Source organism: Salminus brasiliensis, chromosome 18 (assembly GCF_030463535.1).
Source record: "Salminus brasiliensis chromosome 18, fSalBra1.hap2, whole genome shotgun sequence".
NCBI classification, from domain to species: Eukaryota; Metazoa; Chordata; class Actinopteri; order Characiformes; family Bryconidae; genus Salminus; species Salminus brasiliensis.
The window spans coordinates 32,550,192-32,569,435 of record NC_132895.1 but is presented as its reverse complement, the minus strand read 5'-3'; the positions used below and the strand labels follow the sequence as shown (position 1 = coordinate 32,569,435).

General features: G+C 47.3%; 3 protein-coding genes across 3 annotated transcripts; 2 read left to right on the top strand and 1 right to left on the bottom strand.

Moving 5' to 3' along the window:
• Nucleotides 1–3,357: 3,357 nt before the first annotated feature.
• On the top strand, nt 3,358–6,118 carry hwa (huluwa). The gene is made up of 3 exons (XM_072662207.1): nt 3,358–3,886; nt 4,267–4,459; nt 5,512–6,118. The coding sequence occupies exons 1-3, from the start codon at nt 3,413–3,415 to the stop codon at nt 5,676–5,678; spliced, it is 834 nt and encodes a 277-aa protein (XP_072518308.1). The 5' UTR covers nt 3,358–3,412; the 3' UTR covers nt 5,679–6,118.
• A 1,572-nt stretch (nt 6,119–7,690) lies between these two features.
• On the bottom strand, nt 7,691–11,993 carry atp5fa1 (ATP synthase F1 subunit alpha). The gene is made up of 10 exons (XM_072662283.1): nt 11,842–11,993; nt 10,897–10,975; nt 10,636–10,805; nt 9,747–10,087; nt 9,358–9,658; nt 8,878–9,102; nt 8,651–8,758; nt 8,365–8,509; nt 8,080–8,230; nt 7,691–7,913 (listed from the first exon to the last, which is right to left on the bottom strand). Exons 1-10 carry the CDS (start codon nt 11,899–11,901, stop codon nt 7,835–7,837), a joined length of 1,659 nt encoding a protein of 552 aa, XP_072518384.1. The 5' UTR covers nt 11,902–11,993; the 3' UTR covers nt 7,691–7,834.
• A 2,082-nt stretch (nt 11,994–14,075) lies between these two features.
• Nucleotides 14,076–18,910, top strand: haus1 (HAUS augmin-like complex, subunit 1). The gene is made up of 9 exons (XM_072662150.1): nt 14,076–14,189; nt 14,759–14,933; nt 15,027–15,162; nt 15,286–15,420; nt 16,316–16,439; nt 16,591–16,656; nt 17,752–17,823; nt 18,516–18,563; nt 18,664–18,910. The coding sequence occupies exons 1-9, from the start codon at nt 14,169–14,171 to the stop codon at nt 18,721–18,723; spliced, it is 837 nt and encodes a 278-aa protein (XP_072518251.1). The 5' UTR covers nt 14,076–14,168; the 3' UTR covers nt 18,724–18,910.
• Nucleotides 18,911–19,244: the final 334 nt, after the last annotated feature.

Here is a 19,244-nt window from a genome sequence, read left to right as displayed (position 1 = left end):
TCAAGACAGCGGGTTGGAGAACGCAGTGGGACGTGCTGTAACTATTAAAGGAAGCGTTGATAACATGACTGCCTCTTTGAGCAGCCCTACAGTGCCAACTGCCAACGCCAGTCGGTCATTAACTGTCATAGCACTGCCTACTTTGTGAAGAAACACCACAAATAACCAAGCAGTCAAACCAAACGATGCCTCACTTCATCATGTTCGCAGTTGAGCTGTCAAGCAACGGCTCTCCCACGGTCAAGCGTGGTCGCTCCCACCCGAGTCCAGATGGTGTAGCCCCGGGGTGGAGCGGTCTGGAGAGCAAAGCGAACGAAATGTCACAGAAAGCGAGAGACAACTGGCTCAAAATGGTTCGAAAGAAAGCTGAAGGGTCATGAGATCTCTCACATTGTTGTACATCACCCATCATGCCAGGTGGTGCGACTGTCCAGCCAAATACGCAGGAAAGGTAACGGACTCATATGGAGGTAGTTAAACATAATAAAACGGTTTCGAAACCATAGCTTAACAGCTTTTTAAAGCATCAAAGTCTCTGATTTCCTCAAATGTCATGCAGTGCTTCTGACAACAGAGGTATTTTATCCACCCATGCTTTTAAGAAGGAGTGGGCAGGATGTTGGCGTTATGAAGAAAGACTCCAGGAGACCTTCTTGAACCTGGTCAGCAGGCCTTCCAGAAATATTGAAATAACTGAATAAATGCTGGAGACGTGGTTCAGCCGGGTCTGTTCGCCATGTCAGGTGGTGTGACCCCATGCGTTGTGATAATATTCATATTGTCATATTCACAAAATCAAGGGTGAAGGTTACACAAGCGTCCAACTGCGATGACTAGTTCATACAGCAATGTCTACACTATGTCCACAAACATTTGGACACAGCATTTCTTCGACCTCGGCCACATGTGGTGGCTCTGGCAACTCTCTATTAGACTATTATATAGAGAATATAGAGAATATTAATAGTAAGCATTTAGGACCACTTCAGAGCAGTCCCGGCAGGATAAAACCATGACTTACTCATCATCTCTCAACGGAGTGACATGAAAAGAGCACTCCCACTCCCTGTAAGCAGCACTGGAATCAACTGAAAAGCCATCAGAACCCAGAGAGAGACTGACACTTTAATTAAGCCTACCGCACTGCTCAATATTTGCCTTACAGCTGTAAGACTAATCAGCTCCACATCCCCTACCGGAGCACCGTGTAGCTGAAGCTCAATCGCAGTTGAGTAGTTGAGCAAGTGCTATGTATGTTTTTGGAATGCTCTAGTCAAAGTCCTGACCTGAGCTTAGAGCAAGGGAGGACTAACTCCATATTAATGCAGAAGGGTTAAGAATGGGACGTCATAAAAGCTTCTGTAGGTGCAACGTGTACGTGTCCCAATACTTTTGTCCATTTGGTGTATATCACAGACAATCTGTGCAAGTCTATCAATTAAACATACGTGTTCAAGTGTCACCTAAGGCCCTAAAGCTCAAGTGTTCCTCACCTTTCGTTCCTATCTCCAGGCGTATGGGAGTCTGGACAAAGCTACTGATGGTGCTCATGAAATCGATGACAGATGAATCATCCTTCATCCTTCTCTCTGTCGCTCTCCCCCTTAAATCTTTTAGCTTCAAAAAAAAAAGAAAAAAGGTAACTGGGTCATATTCACGGCCAGTGCACCAATAAAAGCATCTGTCCTTACAGGGCTTTAAAGATAAACACAGAAACCCCTCAAGACCACAGAAAAGACTCCTATTCCAAACCTGGGGTTTGAAGCCCCCCCCCCCTGCTGGCTGCAGAAGGATCTATATCCACCAACAAATCTGAAGTTTGATGTGGATAAGAGCCCAAGAGACCAGAAGCCTTCAAATAAACCGTTCCCTTGGTCCGTAAACCCTGGTACCATCAGAGAGAGACTTGGATCCTGAAAGAGAGAGAAATAGAGAGAGAGGCAAAACCATATATGAGCAGCTTACACAGCTAAGGTTAACCCCAAGTGGCTCCCTACTCCATCTATAGTGTACTAGGCCAAACGAGGGAACAGTGGCTCACTCATAAGGCTGCTCAGCTCAGCATAGTTTTCTATGTTCATCTTAGAATTGCATAATACAGAGCAGTACGTCTGAGCAGCACACTACATTTAGGGAGCCAGCTGAGTTGGGATCCAGCCCTACATGTTGGATATTCTGACTATTCTCCAACTAAATAAGGATTAATACAAATATCCAGACACTACACAACACTATTCTAGACCAAATAGTCCAAAACGTTGGACTTCAGCTCCTCAATGGAAATGTTGAGTGGTTCCAGACATGAAGCTTTTCTATTAAATGTACAGTAAATACAGTACACTACAGGTCAGCACACTACTTAGGGATTAGGGAGCCAGCTGCTTTGAGATCCACAGCCCTACATAGTGGATGTTCTGCCTGTTCTCCTAAACTAAACAGGGAATCGTACAAATAAAAAAAACAAAAACAAAAATTATGGAGCTTAGCTCCTTAAGGGTAAAGTCACGTGGCTCTACAATATTCAAAATCACATTTTAATCATAACATAAACCATCAGAATTCATCTAAACCTCTTCAAGTTGAAGAGCAGCCCTGCTCTCTGGCGCCATCGTGTGTCTCGGTGCGAATCCGGGCCTCGCTGCACCGGGCCGCCTTTAGCGGTTGAAAGCGACCCAATAACGTCGCTTATCCTCGTTAAAGTGGATCAGACTTAAAACCCGAAGAGGTTTTTATTCAGAAAATCAGACTTTAGATATTCAGAGGTTTTAGACCAGCAGCGGAGAGGATGAAGAAGAGGAGGAGGAGGAAGAGGAGGAGGTTGTGGCTTCGCTGCGGCACCGTGGTCGCTCGCTCGCTCGCGCGCTCGCTCGCTCGTTAGCCAGCTAGCTAATGTTTACTAGTCAACAAACCTAATTAGAAAACTAACCAGCTTTTTAATAACGTGCCTCAAACTATTCCCGGTTAATTTAACGGAGCACCACACCGAGACTCATGTGAGGTAAGATTCTGTGCCTTTTATTTTCCTCAAAGCCATATTTTTAAAGAAGGCGAGCGCTGCTGGCTAGCTAATGTAGCTTAGCTTAGCTTAGCATAGCTTAGCTTAGCATAGAGAATGGCTGCGGTGACTCGAGGGAATTTAATCGGCGTGAATTCACCACACCTGCGTTGAAACGAGAGGACTGTATCGTGGTGGTTTCGGCGATAATTCGTCGCTCGTTCGCCGGTAGCTAATATTAACGTATTAGCCGCGGTCGTCGCGCGCTTTGCGTCCAGCTTTACGTCCAGCTCGAGCCGAGCGTCCGTAGCTTGACCGTAAAGCTGATATTCGCGCTGTTTTACTGGTTAAGTGGTTTAACCGAGGGGCTGAGCAGCGGTGGGTTTAGTGAGACGTCGCCCTCCTCACTGTAATGCGATGCCGGAGCCGTTAGTAACGGCTACCCCCTCCGCGGAGCTGTCGGGCGCGGCGCTGCTGGTGCTCGCGCTGGCCCCCTCGGCGCTCGTGCTCTTGCTCCTGCTCCACTGCATGCTGCTCGGCTACAAGCTGCTGCTGCTCGCCAGGAGAAGGAAGAGCGCGCGCTCGCAGTCGCAGCGGCAGTCGCAGTCCCCGCCGTCCACCCGCTTCTCGTGCGGTCACGCGAGGAAAGCGACGTGCTTCTCGTCTGCGCCCGAGCTCGGGCCGCCCGTCACGTCGTCGCTCGCGTCCTCGGCGGAGAGGCGCGTGAGGCTGCTGCGGCCGGACGGAGCCACGTACGCGGGCTCGGCCTCGCTGCGCTCGTGGCTGAGAGGGAGCGCCCCGGTCCTGCTGCTGCAGTCCAGCGGCTCGGAGGCGGAGCGCTGCAACCTCGTGCCCCCGAACTCACCGGAGCCGCTCGCTGCAAACAACGGGGTAAACACTGCCTGCACTTTGGCAGGTCCAGAACCGTCGGTAGAGCTGCAGTGGACCTTCTTGGCAGAGGTTCTAAGATGGTCCAGGTGGGAACATACCCTATGCTGGGTGGTCAGCATAGCGTGCATGTTCTCATTGGATGGTTATGCTGGTCAGAATGGTTGGTCGTGCTGGTCGACCAGCATGGTCATGATGGTTTCTGGTCCTCGAGCTGCTTGAGTAGTTTGGTCAAGCTGGTTCTACTGGTGGATCGGCCCGGTCAGGACCAGCCTAGTCAACCAGCATGGTCACGAGGGGCATGCTAGAGGTCAAGTTGGTCATACTGCTTGACCGGTTTGGTGTGTGTGTGTGTGTGTGTGTGTGTGTGTGTGCGCGCACAGAGGGCTTCCATACCTGTCAGGATGATGCGCAGGAGCAGCACCATGGAGCTGGAGCTCATATCTCTGGATAAAGTCCATGTCGAGGGTGAGGTCATCAGCAGCATTCCACAGGAGAACTCCTGCTTTGTAGCATCCGGAAGCTCCTCCTCCGCTGCCGGACCGGGGCTGGACAGCGACTTCGGCGCCAGTGCAGGTGGGTTTAAAGTCGGTGTTGTTTACATGGAGTCCAAACGGACCGATAGTTCCTCCAACAAAAGTAGGATAAACCTCGATTTAGGAAGAAACCATTGCACGAGCAGGTGTCCCAATACTTTTGTCCATATGGTGTAGATCCTGCTGTCCAGTGGAAAAAGGTATGTGTTAGATGTTCTGGTATATGAGCTAGAACTTTAAAGTACTTAGATGACCTGCATTCAGACCTAAATCAGAGGGTTCTTTGAGCGATGCCATAGAAGAACCACTTTGGGTTCTATAAAGAACCCGAACCTAGAGCCTCATTCACCAATATCTGTCTACAGGACTTTTCTTCTTGGGGACGGTGGATGAGTGAGGCCCCATGTAGTAGAGATGTGTGAGGAACCGTTCTGACGTGCAGGTTCCTCACACCCATACATCTCCATACAGACATGCTTCTTTACGGAACCAAAACCGGTTCTCCGCCGGCATCGCTCAAAGAACCAGTTGAAGCACCTTCGTTTTTACGAGGGTGAGAAGCTTAGACTGCTTTTCTATACACCGATCTGCCATAACATTAGTACCAGTAGACAGGTGGATCATTGATCATTGGTTATCTTCATCTGCTATGGATTCGGGCAGTTTTTGAAGGGGTGATGTGTTGAAGCTCAGTCAGGACATTTCCAAGTGGGTCAGAACTGGGTCAGAACATCTCCAAAACTCATGGAGGTCCCGCCTCACAACTCCCAGGACTTAAAGATGGATCTGTTGCTAACAGTAGCTACTAACGTTAGGGTTCCAGATACAACGGGACAGCTTCAGAGGTCTTGTCGAGGCGATGCCTCGAACGGTCAGGTGTGGATCCTGGCTATTACTCTGTATTGGGCAGGTGGTGCTAATGTTATGGCTGATTGGTGTAGAACATCACGCCACAGTCTATTTGAGGCACGTTTGCATGATGAATTGAATTGTGTTTGAGTTTCAGGTGTGTGTGTGTGTGTGTGTGTGTGTGTGTGTGTGTGTGTGAGAATACCGTATGCAGTGTGTAAACCTCTGCCAATAATCACTCAGGTGTGTCGTTGCGCATCCTGTCGGCGGACAGCGACGGTTTCCCAGGAGGGGCCTGGGCTTCCGGCCTTGAGTGGGATTATTACGACCCGAGTTACGTCACACAGAACCACGTCCCCAAACACAGACACCACGCGCCCCCCATCACCATCAAACAGTACTGGGTCTGAGACTGCTTCTCTCACACACACACACACACACACACACACACACTCACAAGCTCTTCACAGCAGTCTAGAACTCGAGGCCGTTTAACAAGTCTGGATAAAACCCAATTCCAGACCGCCCCAAAAGTTTTACCTCCTTCACGATGGGCACCCCTCACAGTTTTCACGTTTCAGGGGGACATGGAGTCACCTTCACTCTCACCTTCAGCACGGTTCACGTTCCCGCCTCCACTTCTGCAGTAGATTCTGCCATCGCTTCAGTTCACGGCGGTGCGTTTAGAGGAGATCCACTTCCGAGTGTTCGTCACACACTTCCACACGTTACCCAACACACCCGATTTCTGTGCAGCTTGTTTTTGTTTTTGGTGTTTCTCTGTATTGAGCTACTGTAGTTTGTCTAACCCCTAAAAAAAATCCACATGTGAATGTTTATTTATGTAAATGCACCAAGCGATTCTATTTATGATTGAATAATAAATTTTTAATTCAAATTGCATGAAGTTTCTTCAACTCGGTTGGGTCAAGGCAGTGACTGGAAAACATGGACAGTGATAGGGCCTCTGCTGGCTGGTGGCAGTATGACACGTAGCTCTGCCCATCAGCTCATCTCCAGTGTCTTCAAATTCCAGCAGTTAGTTCTCCCTGTGCTGATATTGGCCTATTTTCTTATCCCCAGAAATCAATTATCATAAGAAGGCGGGGCTACATTTAGGAATTAAGTGATTGACAGACAGCCTTGGCTCAAAGAGACTGGTCTTCTGCAGCAGGACCTGCATGCTGTCCTTTCTGGTCAGTGCACAGAGGAGCTGTTACTCGACATCTAGGGTGGAAATCTGCTCTGCTTCTGTGCTGGAAGCTCAGTAAAGGTGGTCTGAGACACCTGAACTTGGTCTGGGAGGAGGGGGCGGAGCTACCAAATGAGTAGGTGACTTTGGTTCCACCTCTGTTCTCCAATCTCTGCAGCCATGTTTTCCACAGTCAATGGGTCAGGGTACTAATTTAATAAGAGCCCAAGAGCCATAAGGCATCCAAAAGACAAAAGCAGTAAAGGTCTTCTGAGGTGAGGGGGGCGTGGCATAGTGACCACAGCACTTCCTCTTCCAAGCAGACCTCAGCTCTTAAACATCTGGCTTTTGAATGAACGGGTCAGACAATCAACTGTTTCATTTAACGCCACTTAGTGATTGACCACAGTCTTCTGGAAACCCAAGGCCCTGAATGTGCTTGATTCTTTGCTTTGAGCTGTTTACCATCATCCTTAAGGTATAAAGCCCAACAACTGCAGTTCCTCAGTGTTCATTAGGTCATTAATTAGTGTAGCAACACTTCCTATTTTGGAAATGTATGTGGACGCCCCTACTAACAAACACATGCAGCTACTGTAGGACTTACTGGCACCTTGAATAATGCCAGTGAATTCGCTGGAATGATTGATCGTGCTCATTGGGGTGGTGACCATCCAACATCCTATGCTCACCAGCATGAATGCAATCAATTCCTCACAGCAATGCTCCTCCAATATCTAAGAGCTTTTATCCCTGGACAGTAGACAGTTACTCCAACAAAAGCAGGATCAACTCTTTAATACCTTTGATTTTAGAAGAAACAATGAATAAGCAGGTCTCCCAATACTTTTGTCTGTAGTGTATTTAGCAGAATTTCTGCTCCGATTGTTTGCTAGTGCATTACTGAGCCCCCTTTAGGCATCCTAGTCCATGTAATTGCTTCTTCCGGGCTTCCAGAGTCACATTTAGTTTGTTACACTACTGGTATGTTCAGGTTCTTCCTGTTCTGCAACCATCACAGGCCATCATGTGGAGACTGGTATCTCCTGAACCACCATTCTGTAGGCCCCAACCTTCTCTTACTGAAGATCAGGGTCAGTCAAAAATCACAAGCCCCGTTTACTGTAGGTATAAGGTAAAGAAAGTTAAGAGGGGGATCCAGTTAATCCAACTCCAGCTACACACTGCCCTCCCGTGGCCCCAGTCGGTAATACAGCAGAGTCAGGAAACTGGAGTAGAACACTTTATTCTCGGTTAGGAGATTTCTGTACATTGAGGATCAAGTGCCACGTGAAGTTTTGACGTTCGTATAAATTTAACCAGAGCACTATAAGCGAACATGGACAAAACATGAGCAAAAAGGGGCGGGAACTATTACTCGAAGCTAGACAAGAAGTTAAGCACAACTTCCTTCAGCTTGGCATCTGCTGCCTCGGAGATCTTGCCATCAGCCCTGAAAACAGAAGAGAAGCTGGTTAGAAGAAAGGCAGAGTTCTCCCACCCCACCTGACACTATGGATCGAGAGCCTTGCCGAGCGGTCAAGGTGACCGAGCGCTGGCCTGGACCACCAGGTCCTCGGCCATTTGAACTGGTTTGAGAATCAACTTGGCGATCTTACCTAATGGTGGCGAGCAGCTCCTGGTGCTGGCTGCGAATGTGTTGCAAGAAGGCCTTCTCAAACTTTGTGATTTTGCTGGGCTCCATTTTGTCCAAGTGGCCCCTCACACCAGCGTAAATGACTGTGACCTGCTCCTCAATGGCCATGGGAGCTGGAAAGGAATTAGCATGTTCAGAAGGGCATCCAGGCTCAGGAAAGACCTGTTTAAACTCTAAAAGGCTCTGAAGGCTGGAGAAGTACTGAGCTCCAACCCTCCCTTGCTGTAGGGGGTGCTGTGATACTTACCATACTGGCCCTGTTTCAGAAGCTCCGTGAGCCGGACGCCCCTGTTGAGCAGCTGCTGGGTGGCGGCATCCAGGTCAGAGCCGAACTGAGCGAAGGCAGCGACCTCACGGTACTGGGCCAGCTCCAGCTTCATCGTACCTGCAACCTGAGATAAGGAATTCAGAAGGTCAGCGCCGTAAAGCTCTACACCTACTCCAAAAACAGGTTCTTCTACCTGCGAGGAAGCGGTTCCTCTATAGAAACTGTAGGACCTTCATCACGTCATTACAAGGAAGCCAAATCTCACCTGCTTCATGGCCCTGGTCTGAGCAGCGGAGCCCACACGGGACACAGACAGACCCACGTTAATGGCTGGGCGGATACCCTTGTAGAACAACTCTGTCTCCAAGAAGATCTGCACATACAGAAGGAGGAAGAAGAGGAGGAGATGATCAGCATGAGTCAAGCTTCAACGCCTAGCTCCAAAATCTGGCCAGCTGGCTGAACGACCGACTGACAGAGCTGCGGTCTCACCTGTCCGTCAGTGATGGAGATGACGTTGGTGGGAATGTAAGCGGACACGTCTCCGGCCTGGGTCTCGATCACGGGCAGGGCTGTGAGGGAGCCGCCACCGAAGTTGTCGTTCATCTTGGCGGCTCTCTCCAGCAGACGGGAGTGCAGGTAGAACACATCACCTGGGTAGGCCTCGCGACCAGGGGGACGACGCAGCAGCAGGGACATCTGACGGTAGGCCACGGCCTATGGGGACACGAGCAAGAGGGACGGTAGAGGCGTTAAAATCAGTGGGGCTGAATAGGGAACGGAAGTAGTGTCCAGTGTGGAGTAGATCCAGTAGGGGTTAAACTGGACACTGGCTAGAACAGGGATGGGCAACACCGGTTCTGGAGGGCCAGATTCCTATACAGTTGCGTGTCTGTTAGAGCAGAGAAAGCTCTGCTGGACGCCGGCCCTCGTTGCCCACCCCCTGAACTAGAACAACAACAAGACCCTCACCTGTTTGGACAAGTCGTCGTAGATGATCAGGGCGTGCTTGCCGTTGTCTCTGAAGTACTCTCCCATGGAGCAGCCGGAGTAGGGGGCCAGGTACTGCAGGGGAGCGGCGTCTGAGGCGGTGGCGGACACCACGATGGTGTACTTCATGGCATCTGCGTCAGTCAGCCTCTTGACCAGCTGGGCCACGGTGGAACGCTTCTGTCCGATGGCCACGTAGATGCAGTAAAGCTTCTTCTTCTCATCAGTGCCGTCGTTGAAGCGCTTCTGGTTTATGATGGTGTCGATGGCAATGGCGGTTTTGCTGGAAAACAGAAAGTCGACAGTGAGGATCTTTAACGCATGAGCTCAGACCCCACCGCATCCACCGCCCCAAATCCCTAAACGCATACCCGGTCTGTCTGTCGCCAATGATCAGCTCTCTCTGGCCACGGCCGATGGGCACCAGGCTGTCCACGGCCTTGATGCCCGTCTGCATGGGCTCCCTCACAGAGATACGGGGGATGATGCCAGGAGCCTTCAGCCCAACACGTCTGCGCTGCTGGGAGCCCAGAGGACCCTTTCCATCAATAGCGTTTCCCAGAGCGTCAACAACGCGGCCCAGCAGCTCCTCGCCAACAGGCACGTCCACGATGGCCCCGGTTCTCTTCACGATGTCGCCCTCCTTGATCAGCTTGTCGTTACCGAACACCACAACACCGACGTTGTCAGGCTCCAAGTTCAGAGACATACCCTGGAGACCGGAGACAAAGTCAGTACTTCAAGGGGAACGACCTTCTAGACGTTTACCAATAGGGCCAACAGGAGCTCAGTGGCTAGATAGCCAGTGGTCAACACCCAGGTTTATGGTGCTTCTGCTGCTGGGCCCCTGAGCAATGCTCGTAAACCGCGCCGCTACAGAGGCACAGGAGCATAGCCCACCCTGCACTCTGACTCCAGCTTTCCAATCCGGGATTGGAAGTATTTGGTAGGTTAGGTAGCATAGGTCAAGCTGTCCTTCAGGTCATAAACGCCAGTAAAACTATGGGTCACCTTAAACTGGGACCACACCAGCTCAAATGGGTAATCTTAGATTAGGGTGGAGCAACCAGCAACACCACTAGCACTGATTCCTTAAGCAGTCAAGCCAAAACCCCAGTTGGAGGATTCCAGCAGACGGCAAAAATGACCAACAGCCTTGTTGCCAGTACAAAGCCATCACAACCCCAGAACTACACCCTCATGCTGACCGTGACCTCAACCCAACGACCCCCAAAGCCCAAGCCCCAAACACCCACTCACCTTCAGCCCAGATGAGAACTCCACCATCTCCTCGGCCTGCACGTTCCTCAGCCCATAAACACGGGCAATACCATCACCGATGGACAGCACGCGTCCGGTCTCCTCCAGATCGGCACCAGTCTCTGCTCCCAGAATCTTCTCCTCCAGAATGCTGGAAACCTCGGCGGTGCCTGAAAACGCAAAACCACGTCGATCAACAGCGCTGACAACCAACAGCGCAAAAAAGCTCGAGGAGAATGAACCGGGGGAAGCCGGTCTCACCTGTCTTCTGCAGCCATGGCTTTCCTGTGTGCAGGTTCTTCGCCCCGACACAAGCAGCAGCTGCTACATTCTTGGAAACCTGGTGGAGAAAAGGAGAAAATACATAAATAAATGAAGGAGGATCAACATCCCGAGGAAGCCTGGATCCTGCTGGTTCACCTCCTAAAAGAGGTGCAGAGGAGCTGCACATGCAGGCTGTTGACCTTCAAGTGCCACGGCCAACAGCTACGTCACTGCCATGTAGCTAAGTGATGTCCCCTCAGTGGGTCAGCGCAGCCAGAAGGGCAAATAATAAAGACCCGGTTCTGCAGCAGTGCGGTCGTTACAGGCTCGAGCCAAAAAAAGAAGAATCACTGCAAGCCCAAATGCAAGCAAGCATGCATGCATACATACATGCATGCATGCATGCATTTCAGCACCAGCCCCTCTGGTGACTGGGCACATTAGCTTGCAATGCTAATGACAGCGCTAGCTAACAGCTAACAGCCAACCCGGCATCCGGTCTTAAAGAGCGATACTAGCTACAGCCTCAGCCCAGCTGCTGCAGAAAAGGGTGGATATGTTAAGCTCGTGCGTCGCAGCGCGTTGCATTATGAACGCACACGTAGCAATTAAGCCCAAATCCTGACCTTCAGCAGCTAAATGTCATTCATTCGCCATGACGCGCACGAACCCCGCACCGAGCAGCACGAGCGCTTACTGACCAGTACAGCTACGGTAAATTAAATTAAATTAACCGCACAGTAAAGTACAGTAAAGTACAGTACAGTACAGTAAACGCCGCGCGGCGTTCTTACAAAGTCACCCGCGAGCGGAGCACTAGGCCTCGCTCGCCCAAGATGGCGGCGCGCGGAGACACTGCACGCACCCTTCAGCGCTGCAGATTAACAGAGAAGCACGAGCGGAGGAGCGGAGAGGAGCAGAGGAGGAGAGGAGGACACTCACGAAGGCAGCCCGGCGGGGCAGGGAGCGGGCCAGAGCGGCCGCGACGCGAACGGACAGCATTGTGTGTTGATACCGAGAGCGCGAGCTGCACCGAGCGGCCGAAGCGCGAGGAGTGAAATGGAGGACACGGAGCGGCTGAAATAGAGGGAGGGAGAGAGAGAGAGGGGCGGAAACGGAACCGGAGTGGAGGAGAGAGAGAGGGGGGGGGGGGGTGTGTATGGTGATACTTAATCTGCTGCATTACAGAATAAGAGCCCCCTCTTCATTATTATGGCTCGTCTAAGTGTGTGATTTACGCGTTTTATATATTATTAATAAAATAATAATAATAATAAAAAAAATAATAATACTAGTAATAATAATATTTTTGCCGTTTATAAATTCCTTACACTGTGTAAATATGTACGGTGAAAACGACATCTACTGCGTTACAAAATAAGAGCCCCCTTTATTATGGCTCGTCTAAAGTGTGTCATTTGCGCGTTTTTAGTTGTATCGTTTTATACATTAATAATAAAATAATAATAATAATAATATTTTTGCCGTTTATAAATTCCTTACACTGTAAGTGATGGTGATACTTAATCTGCGTCGCGGCAGCAGATACTTAATCTGGGTCATTACAGAATAAGAGCCCCCTCTTCATTATTATGGCTCGTCTAAGTGTGTGATTTACGCGTTTTATATATTATTAATAAAATAATAATAATAATAATAAAATAATAATAATACTAGTAATAATAATATTTTTGCCGTTTATAAATTCCTTACACTGTGTAAATATGTACGGTGAAAACGGCATCCACTGCGTTACAAAATAAGAGCCCCCTCTTAATTAATAGGACTCGTCTAAAGCGTTTTGTGTTCGCATTTTATAAATTAATAACATAATAATAACGTTGCTGTTTACAAATCGCATGTACACTGTGCATGTACAAGTATGTATGATGTATTTTATAACAGAATTATAAAGCTAATAATAATAAAAGTGTTGCCGTTCATTAATTCCTTGTACACTGTGTAAGTATGTACGGAGAAAACTACGCCTGCTGTTACAAAATAAGAGCCCCCTCTCGATTAATACGGCTCGTCTGCATTTTTAAAGCACTTTTTTTGCTTTTGTATTTGATAATTTATTAACATAATAATAATTATGCATTTGTATTTTATGAATTAATAAAATAATAAACATAAAAACTTGAGTAATAATATTTCTTGTTGCTGTTTACAAATTGCCTGTACATTGTGTATGTATGTAAGGCGAAAACGACAGCTGCTGCATTACAAAATAAGAGTCCCCTCTAAATGAATATGGGTCATCAAATTTTTCTCATTTTGTAAAGCACTTTATTTTTGTTTGTAATACCATTACTACCACTACCACTACTACTACTACTAATAATAATATAATAATAATAATAATAATAATAATAATAATAATAACAAATATGCTAATGTTGCTGTTTACACTGCCTGCTCAATGTATAAATATGAATACTGTAATTTCTATGTAGTACATTGTATGTATATTATTGTCTTTAGTCAAAAGGAAGCACATTCGCCATTTGCACACAATTCACACACAAGGTGCCTTCCTCAAGGGCACTTCAGTCATGTCCAGCCACCTTCTGGACACAAGGCCGCTTCTCTATCCTTCAGCCATGGCTGCCCCATGTGTTGTGTCTATATAGTCTGCCTGTTACTTATATGCTGGGTATGTTGTGAATGTTTTTACGGACACTAGTGACTTGGAGTAGTGAGCACACACACACACACACACACACACACACACACACACACACACACACACACCCTCCACTACTTTAAAATCAGTTATAGTCCTGATTAAACACAGTATTTATTAATTTATTGTAATTTATTGTGAAAATCCCAAATGTTAATAACGTATCTTAACTTTATGACCTCATTTGTTTATTATTTTTATATATTATAATTACTATTAGTAGTAGTAGTAGTAGTACCTACATATAAGTAAATATTCATGAACGCAAATTAGTAAATATATTATTAATTATTATAAAACCTTATAATATAGTCAGCATTCTTAATCTGTCGATAATATTAATTCTTAAAATAATAAACATATTATTAATTAACACAAAAAACCTTTACGCGACCTTGTAAAAGGGGCGGGCTCTGGGCTGACGCCTGCGTTCATTGGTTAGTCGTGTTTGTCTGCTCTGTGACAGCCAATCGTGTTCACGCTGTCATGCCCCGGATGAAGAAAGCGGTAGAAAGCGAATGGCGGGATTTGTCGTGTTTACAAACTGCTGTTAAAAGTTTAAAATCCGTAGTTTGGTGGAAACATGTGCGAAAAGAGCAAAAGGGTGAGTTTGGGTAACTGTTTAAGGGTGTTTATGTAACGAGTGAGGTTTATAAAATTGAATTTTTCGTCTTGTTCGAATTACTCCGTTCCACCTTAAATGCTGCAGCAGTTCCATTCTGGCGCCCAAGGCGCCAGAATGGAACTGCTGCAGCATTTAAGGTGGAACGGAAAGTTCGCACGAAAAGGCAGCTGATGGTTCACATTTTAGCATTTTTATCCAAAGCAATTTGCCCTAAGCCTGTCATAACTCATTTTTCGTCTCCAGCAGGTGTTTTGGAGCAATATTAGATAGATAATGTCTTAATGAGATAAATAAATAAATAAACAATAACGACAATAAGTCTTGTGTCTTGCTATAAGAAGCTTATAGCTGCTGTTATGATCTTATTACTGTTTACCTACCTACCCCCAAATTTATATGTATCAGAACACCTGCATCGGCCCACGATTCCCATAATTCATCATCCCTAAGTTTATCCATATTGTCTCTAATGTCATTGGCTGGCAGCAGTCCACAGTGTTTGCCCCCATTCAGCCTAACCGTACCTAAACCGATGACCTCGTTCACAGGTGAACCGATGGCTGGGGTCGGTTTTCGGGGATCAGGCGGTACCCGACTTTGAAGTGAACACCCGTACGATGGAGCTCCTGGACCAGCTCGTGCAGCTCAGTGAGGAGAGGTGTGAAGAGGTCAGGCTGCTCATTGATGACCACAGGCAGAAGGCTTCGGAGTACCAGAGCGACGGTATTGGCGTTGCTGTAGAATTCCCCAAATCGGCGCGTCCCGGCTTTTCAGTCGTGTCGGTAAACTGACTTCTCTACCTTGTGATTCCTGTAGGTGCACACTTGCAGGACCTACTTCTCCAAGGAGGGGGGCTGCAACCTGGAAGTGTGTGCAAGTCCACGTCGGACCTGCTGTCTGTGTTGGAAGGCGCTGCAGAGGCGCTTAAAGTTAAGGACATGTCCGTGGGGAGGTGAAACGGACTGTCTCAAACTTTTATATTCTTTATTTTATCAGATTAAATTTCAATTTTTGAGGTGGTAAGACGGTCGTGTGAGTTAAGGGCAGCGCTGATCACCTCTCTCTTGCTTTGCAGCTTCGTTCCTGCAGTTAACAAACTGACCAGTGACCTGGCTGAGGCGGAGAAGACTGACCGGAGGCTGGGGAGGGAGCTGTCGGCCGTGAGAAAAAAAATGGCGTCCACGATGATACTACGGAAAAAACTGCAGGAGTAGGTGAACGTGTGTGTGTGTGTGTGTGTGTGTGTGTGTGTGTGTGTTTGTATGGATAAGTGAGGCCTGTTCTGTGTGATAACAGATGTCAGTCAAGAAGGTGAACTCTAACGTCAAAAGTAAAAAGTATGTGGACGCCCCCCTCCCCACATTTTTTAAGTGTTTCAGCCACAGCCTCCAGGTGTGTAAAATCCATCAGTCATATAGCATAATTGCAGGATGCCACCTGTACCACACGTCAGCTAGAGCTGCCCCGGTCAACTGTGAGTGCTATTATTGTGACTTGAAAGTGTGAATAAACAGCCTTAGCTCAACTCAGCCATAAGGTAGGAGTCAATCGAAGTCACAGAGCGGGCTGCTGGGTGCAATCCTCTATTTGCAATGCATAAAGCTATGATCTCGACCCCATTGAACACCTTTGGGATGATTGTGAGTTATGGCCTTGGCTGAAGGGGTGCGAAATCCCATAGACATTCTTCAGCATCTTCCAAAATGAATAACGAATAATTGAGGTCAGGCATGTTTCTCCGGGGGTTGCCAGGTATTGATAACTGCAGTAAAATCCCAAATCTGGCAACCCTGACCTACTGAATCGGCGAATGAAACGGTGCAGTGTTCTGCTTGCCCTAGCGACCCTGCAGCTTAAAATCCCTCCTCTTTTCACACACTTTAACCACCCACAGTTTAACCATGGCTGCTGTTTTCAGACTGTTCTAGCAGTTTCACTTTCCCAACTTTTTTTTATTTATTTATTTATTTATTTCTGTGATAGGATTGCAGGGGCATGACCCAAGCCCCCCTCCACCCTTTTGTTGGCACCTTTGTAAATTAATGTCCAGATATCAGATCATTTGCTTACACTTACAATGATTAAGTAATGACTGTTGCTGTTAGGGACCTGAGGAGGACCACGCAAGCCCAGCAGGTGGAGGCGGCGACGGCAGAGGAGAGGCTGCTCAATATGGACTTTATGAAAAGTAAATCCAGAGACCTTACGTACAGGAACAAGATAGCACAGGTGTGTATGTGTGAAGGGGCATGTGAACCAGTGAGACCCCTCTCCCAGTGTGTGTATAATTTTTTATTTATTTATTTATTTTTATTTTTTTTAAATAACATTGCTGGTTATTAATCATTACTAGACTAATTGATCTCATTTGTTATTTTAGGACAAGCTGGTCTCTAGACAGATGGAGGAGCCCCTTACCCATCAGTCCATTGTACAACTCTCGGAGGTATGAGCACAGGATGCCCACTGGATCATACTGGATTAAACCCCTCCACAGTGATTACTGTCAGACCGTACACACTACTACTACACTCACTGCAGATTCATACTGGATTAAACCCCTCCACAGTGATTACTGTCAGACTGTACACACTACTACACACACTGCAGATTCATACTGGATTAAACCCCTCCACAGTGATTACTGTCAGACTGTACACACTACTACACACACTGCAGATTCATACTGGATTAAACCCCTCCACAGTGATTACTGTCAGACTGTACACACTACTACACACACACTGCAGATTCATACTGGATTAAACCCCTCCACAGTGATTACTGTCAGACCGTACACACTACTACTACACTCACTGCAGATTCATACTGGATTAAACCCCTCCACAGTGATTACTGTCAGACTGTACACACTACTACTACACACACTGCAGATTCATACTGGATTAAACCCCTCCACAGTGATTACTGTCAGACTGTACACACTACTACACACACTGCAGATTCATACTGGATTAAACCCCTCCGCAGTGATTACTGTCAGACTGTACACACTACTACACACACACACACTGCAGATTCATACTGGATTAAACCCCTCCACAGTGATTACTGTCAGACTGTACACACTACTACACACACACTGCAGATTCATACTGGATTAAACCCCTCCACAGTGATTACTGTCAGACTGTACACACTACTACACACACACTGCAGATTCATACTGGATTAAACCCCTCCACAGTGATTACTGTCAGACTGTACACACTACTACACACACTGCAGATTCATACTGGATTAAACCCCTCCACAGTGATTACTGTCAGACTGTACACACTGCCACACACACACTGCAGATTCATACTGGATTAAACCCCTCCACAGTGATTACTGTCAGACTAAGTCCAATTATGGCTTTAGATGCTCCTATCAAGTGATAGCCAGGGGTGGGCAACAGAGGCTGATTTCCCTGGTCTGTCAGACCCACTAAACCTGGCCCTCCAGGACTGGAATTGCCCACCCACTCTTTAGTTTTGTAATTTGTGTCCTTTAATTGTTGTTTTTCTTTCATTTACAGAAAATCACAGCACTGAAGCAGGAAATTGCACCACTTATGAAGAAACTGGAACCCTACAGTGACCTGAGCCCTGTAAGAACAGCTGCACATACAATAGCTCCCAGTTTAGCTCCCTGGTATTGTTCAGTATAGGCGGGTGTGAATAGTAGCAAAGCCACGGTTCAGGCGCCGAGCCGGACTGCCACTATAATCTGAGGATCGCTGGTTCGAATCCCGGGTCATGCTGCTTGCCATCAGCAGCCAGAGTCAGAGGGAGCACAACTGCTCCCTGCTTTGTGGCGGGGTACATGTTTGTGTTTATAGACTAAGTAAGTAAGTAAGTCGATTTCGATGTGTGTGTGTGTGTATACAGAGATAAGTAGATTGGTGACAGTCTAAGTCCAGTGTTTGTTAGCAACATTAGCCTAGCATCTCCCGTTGTAAACCACAGAAGCACACGTCAGATACCAAAAATTTCTTGGCTGATTGACCGCATCTTGTGTCTGTGATCAATCACGGTACGTGGGTTTTGTACTGAACTTCTCCTTTAATAGCTTTAATCGCTAGCTGTCTATGCAGATTACGGTTCTACAATATTAAGTAATAATATTAGAGGCTAGCCAGGTATTGACTATATTTGAAGTAAGTACAGCTTGTGTGTAAATGTTATTGCCCAAGTGTAAATGGGGGGGGCATGTTGACGTACGAATCCCGAGCTTTTCTGCATACGAATGTACAGTTTTCATATTTTAACGTTAACGTGATATTCATGCCTTGCTCCACAGAGTCCTGCCCTGGCTCGGGTTAAGATCGAAGAGGCAAAAAGAGAGCTTGTATGTTTACCGAATACTTCCAGTACGCAAATACACAGGTTTACGATGTTAACGTTGGTGTTTTGTAACGTGTGGGTCTTTGTGTGTGTGTGCGCTTTAGGCACTCCTGGATGCCGAGTTGGAGCAGAAGGTGGACCTGATGAACACGTTGTCTAAATAACCTTCTGAAACTGAGCTACGTTGCTGTCATTAAAGGAATAGTTGCAAACAAACGTACGATTCCTACATTAACTCAACTGTAGACGACTGTCCAAGACCTCTGCGGATCTTCGGCCTCCTTGTTTCGTGCTGGGGCTACGAGGCTAATAGAAATGAGGAGGAGGCCGTCCCTGAAAAGGGTGACGGATTTCGGTTGACTAGTACTTTCGGTTGGCTTTGGGGGGGCGGGGGGGGGGGGGGTTTCGCAATTTTCCCATTGCCTAGAATGCAGGCAGTTGGCCTAGAAATGTTGGACTTCCTTTTAAAGTACTGGGGCTTTGATGCTAATCTAAATCAAGAGGGGCTAGCTAAATTAGCTATGTTCATTTCAATGCTTCCGCACGACACATTTCAGAAATATCTGTGTAATTCAATCTATGAGTTGTAAATCGTCCCAGAAAAGTACAGCTTCCTTTTGTTAGTACCCGTACCACGAGGCCACTGGAACAGGATGGCTGATTTTTGGGTGGCCGTTACTTGTTA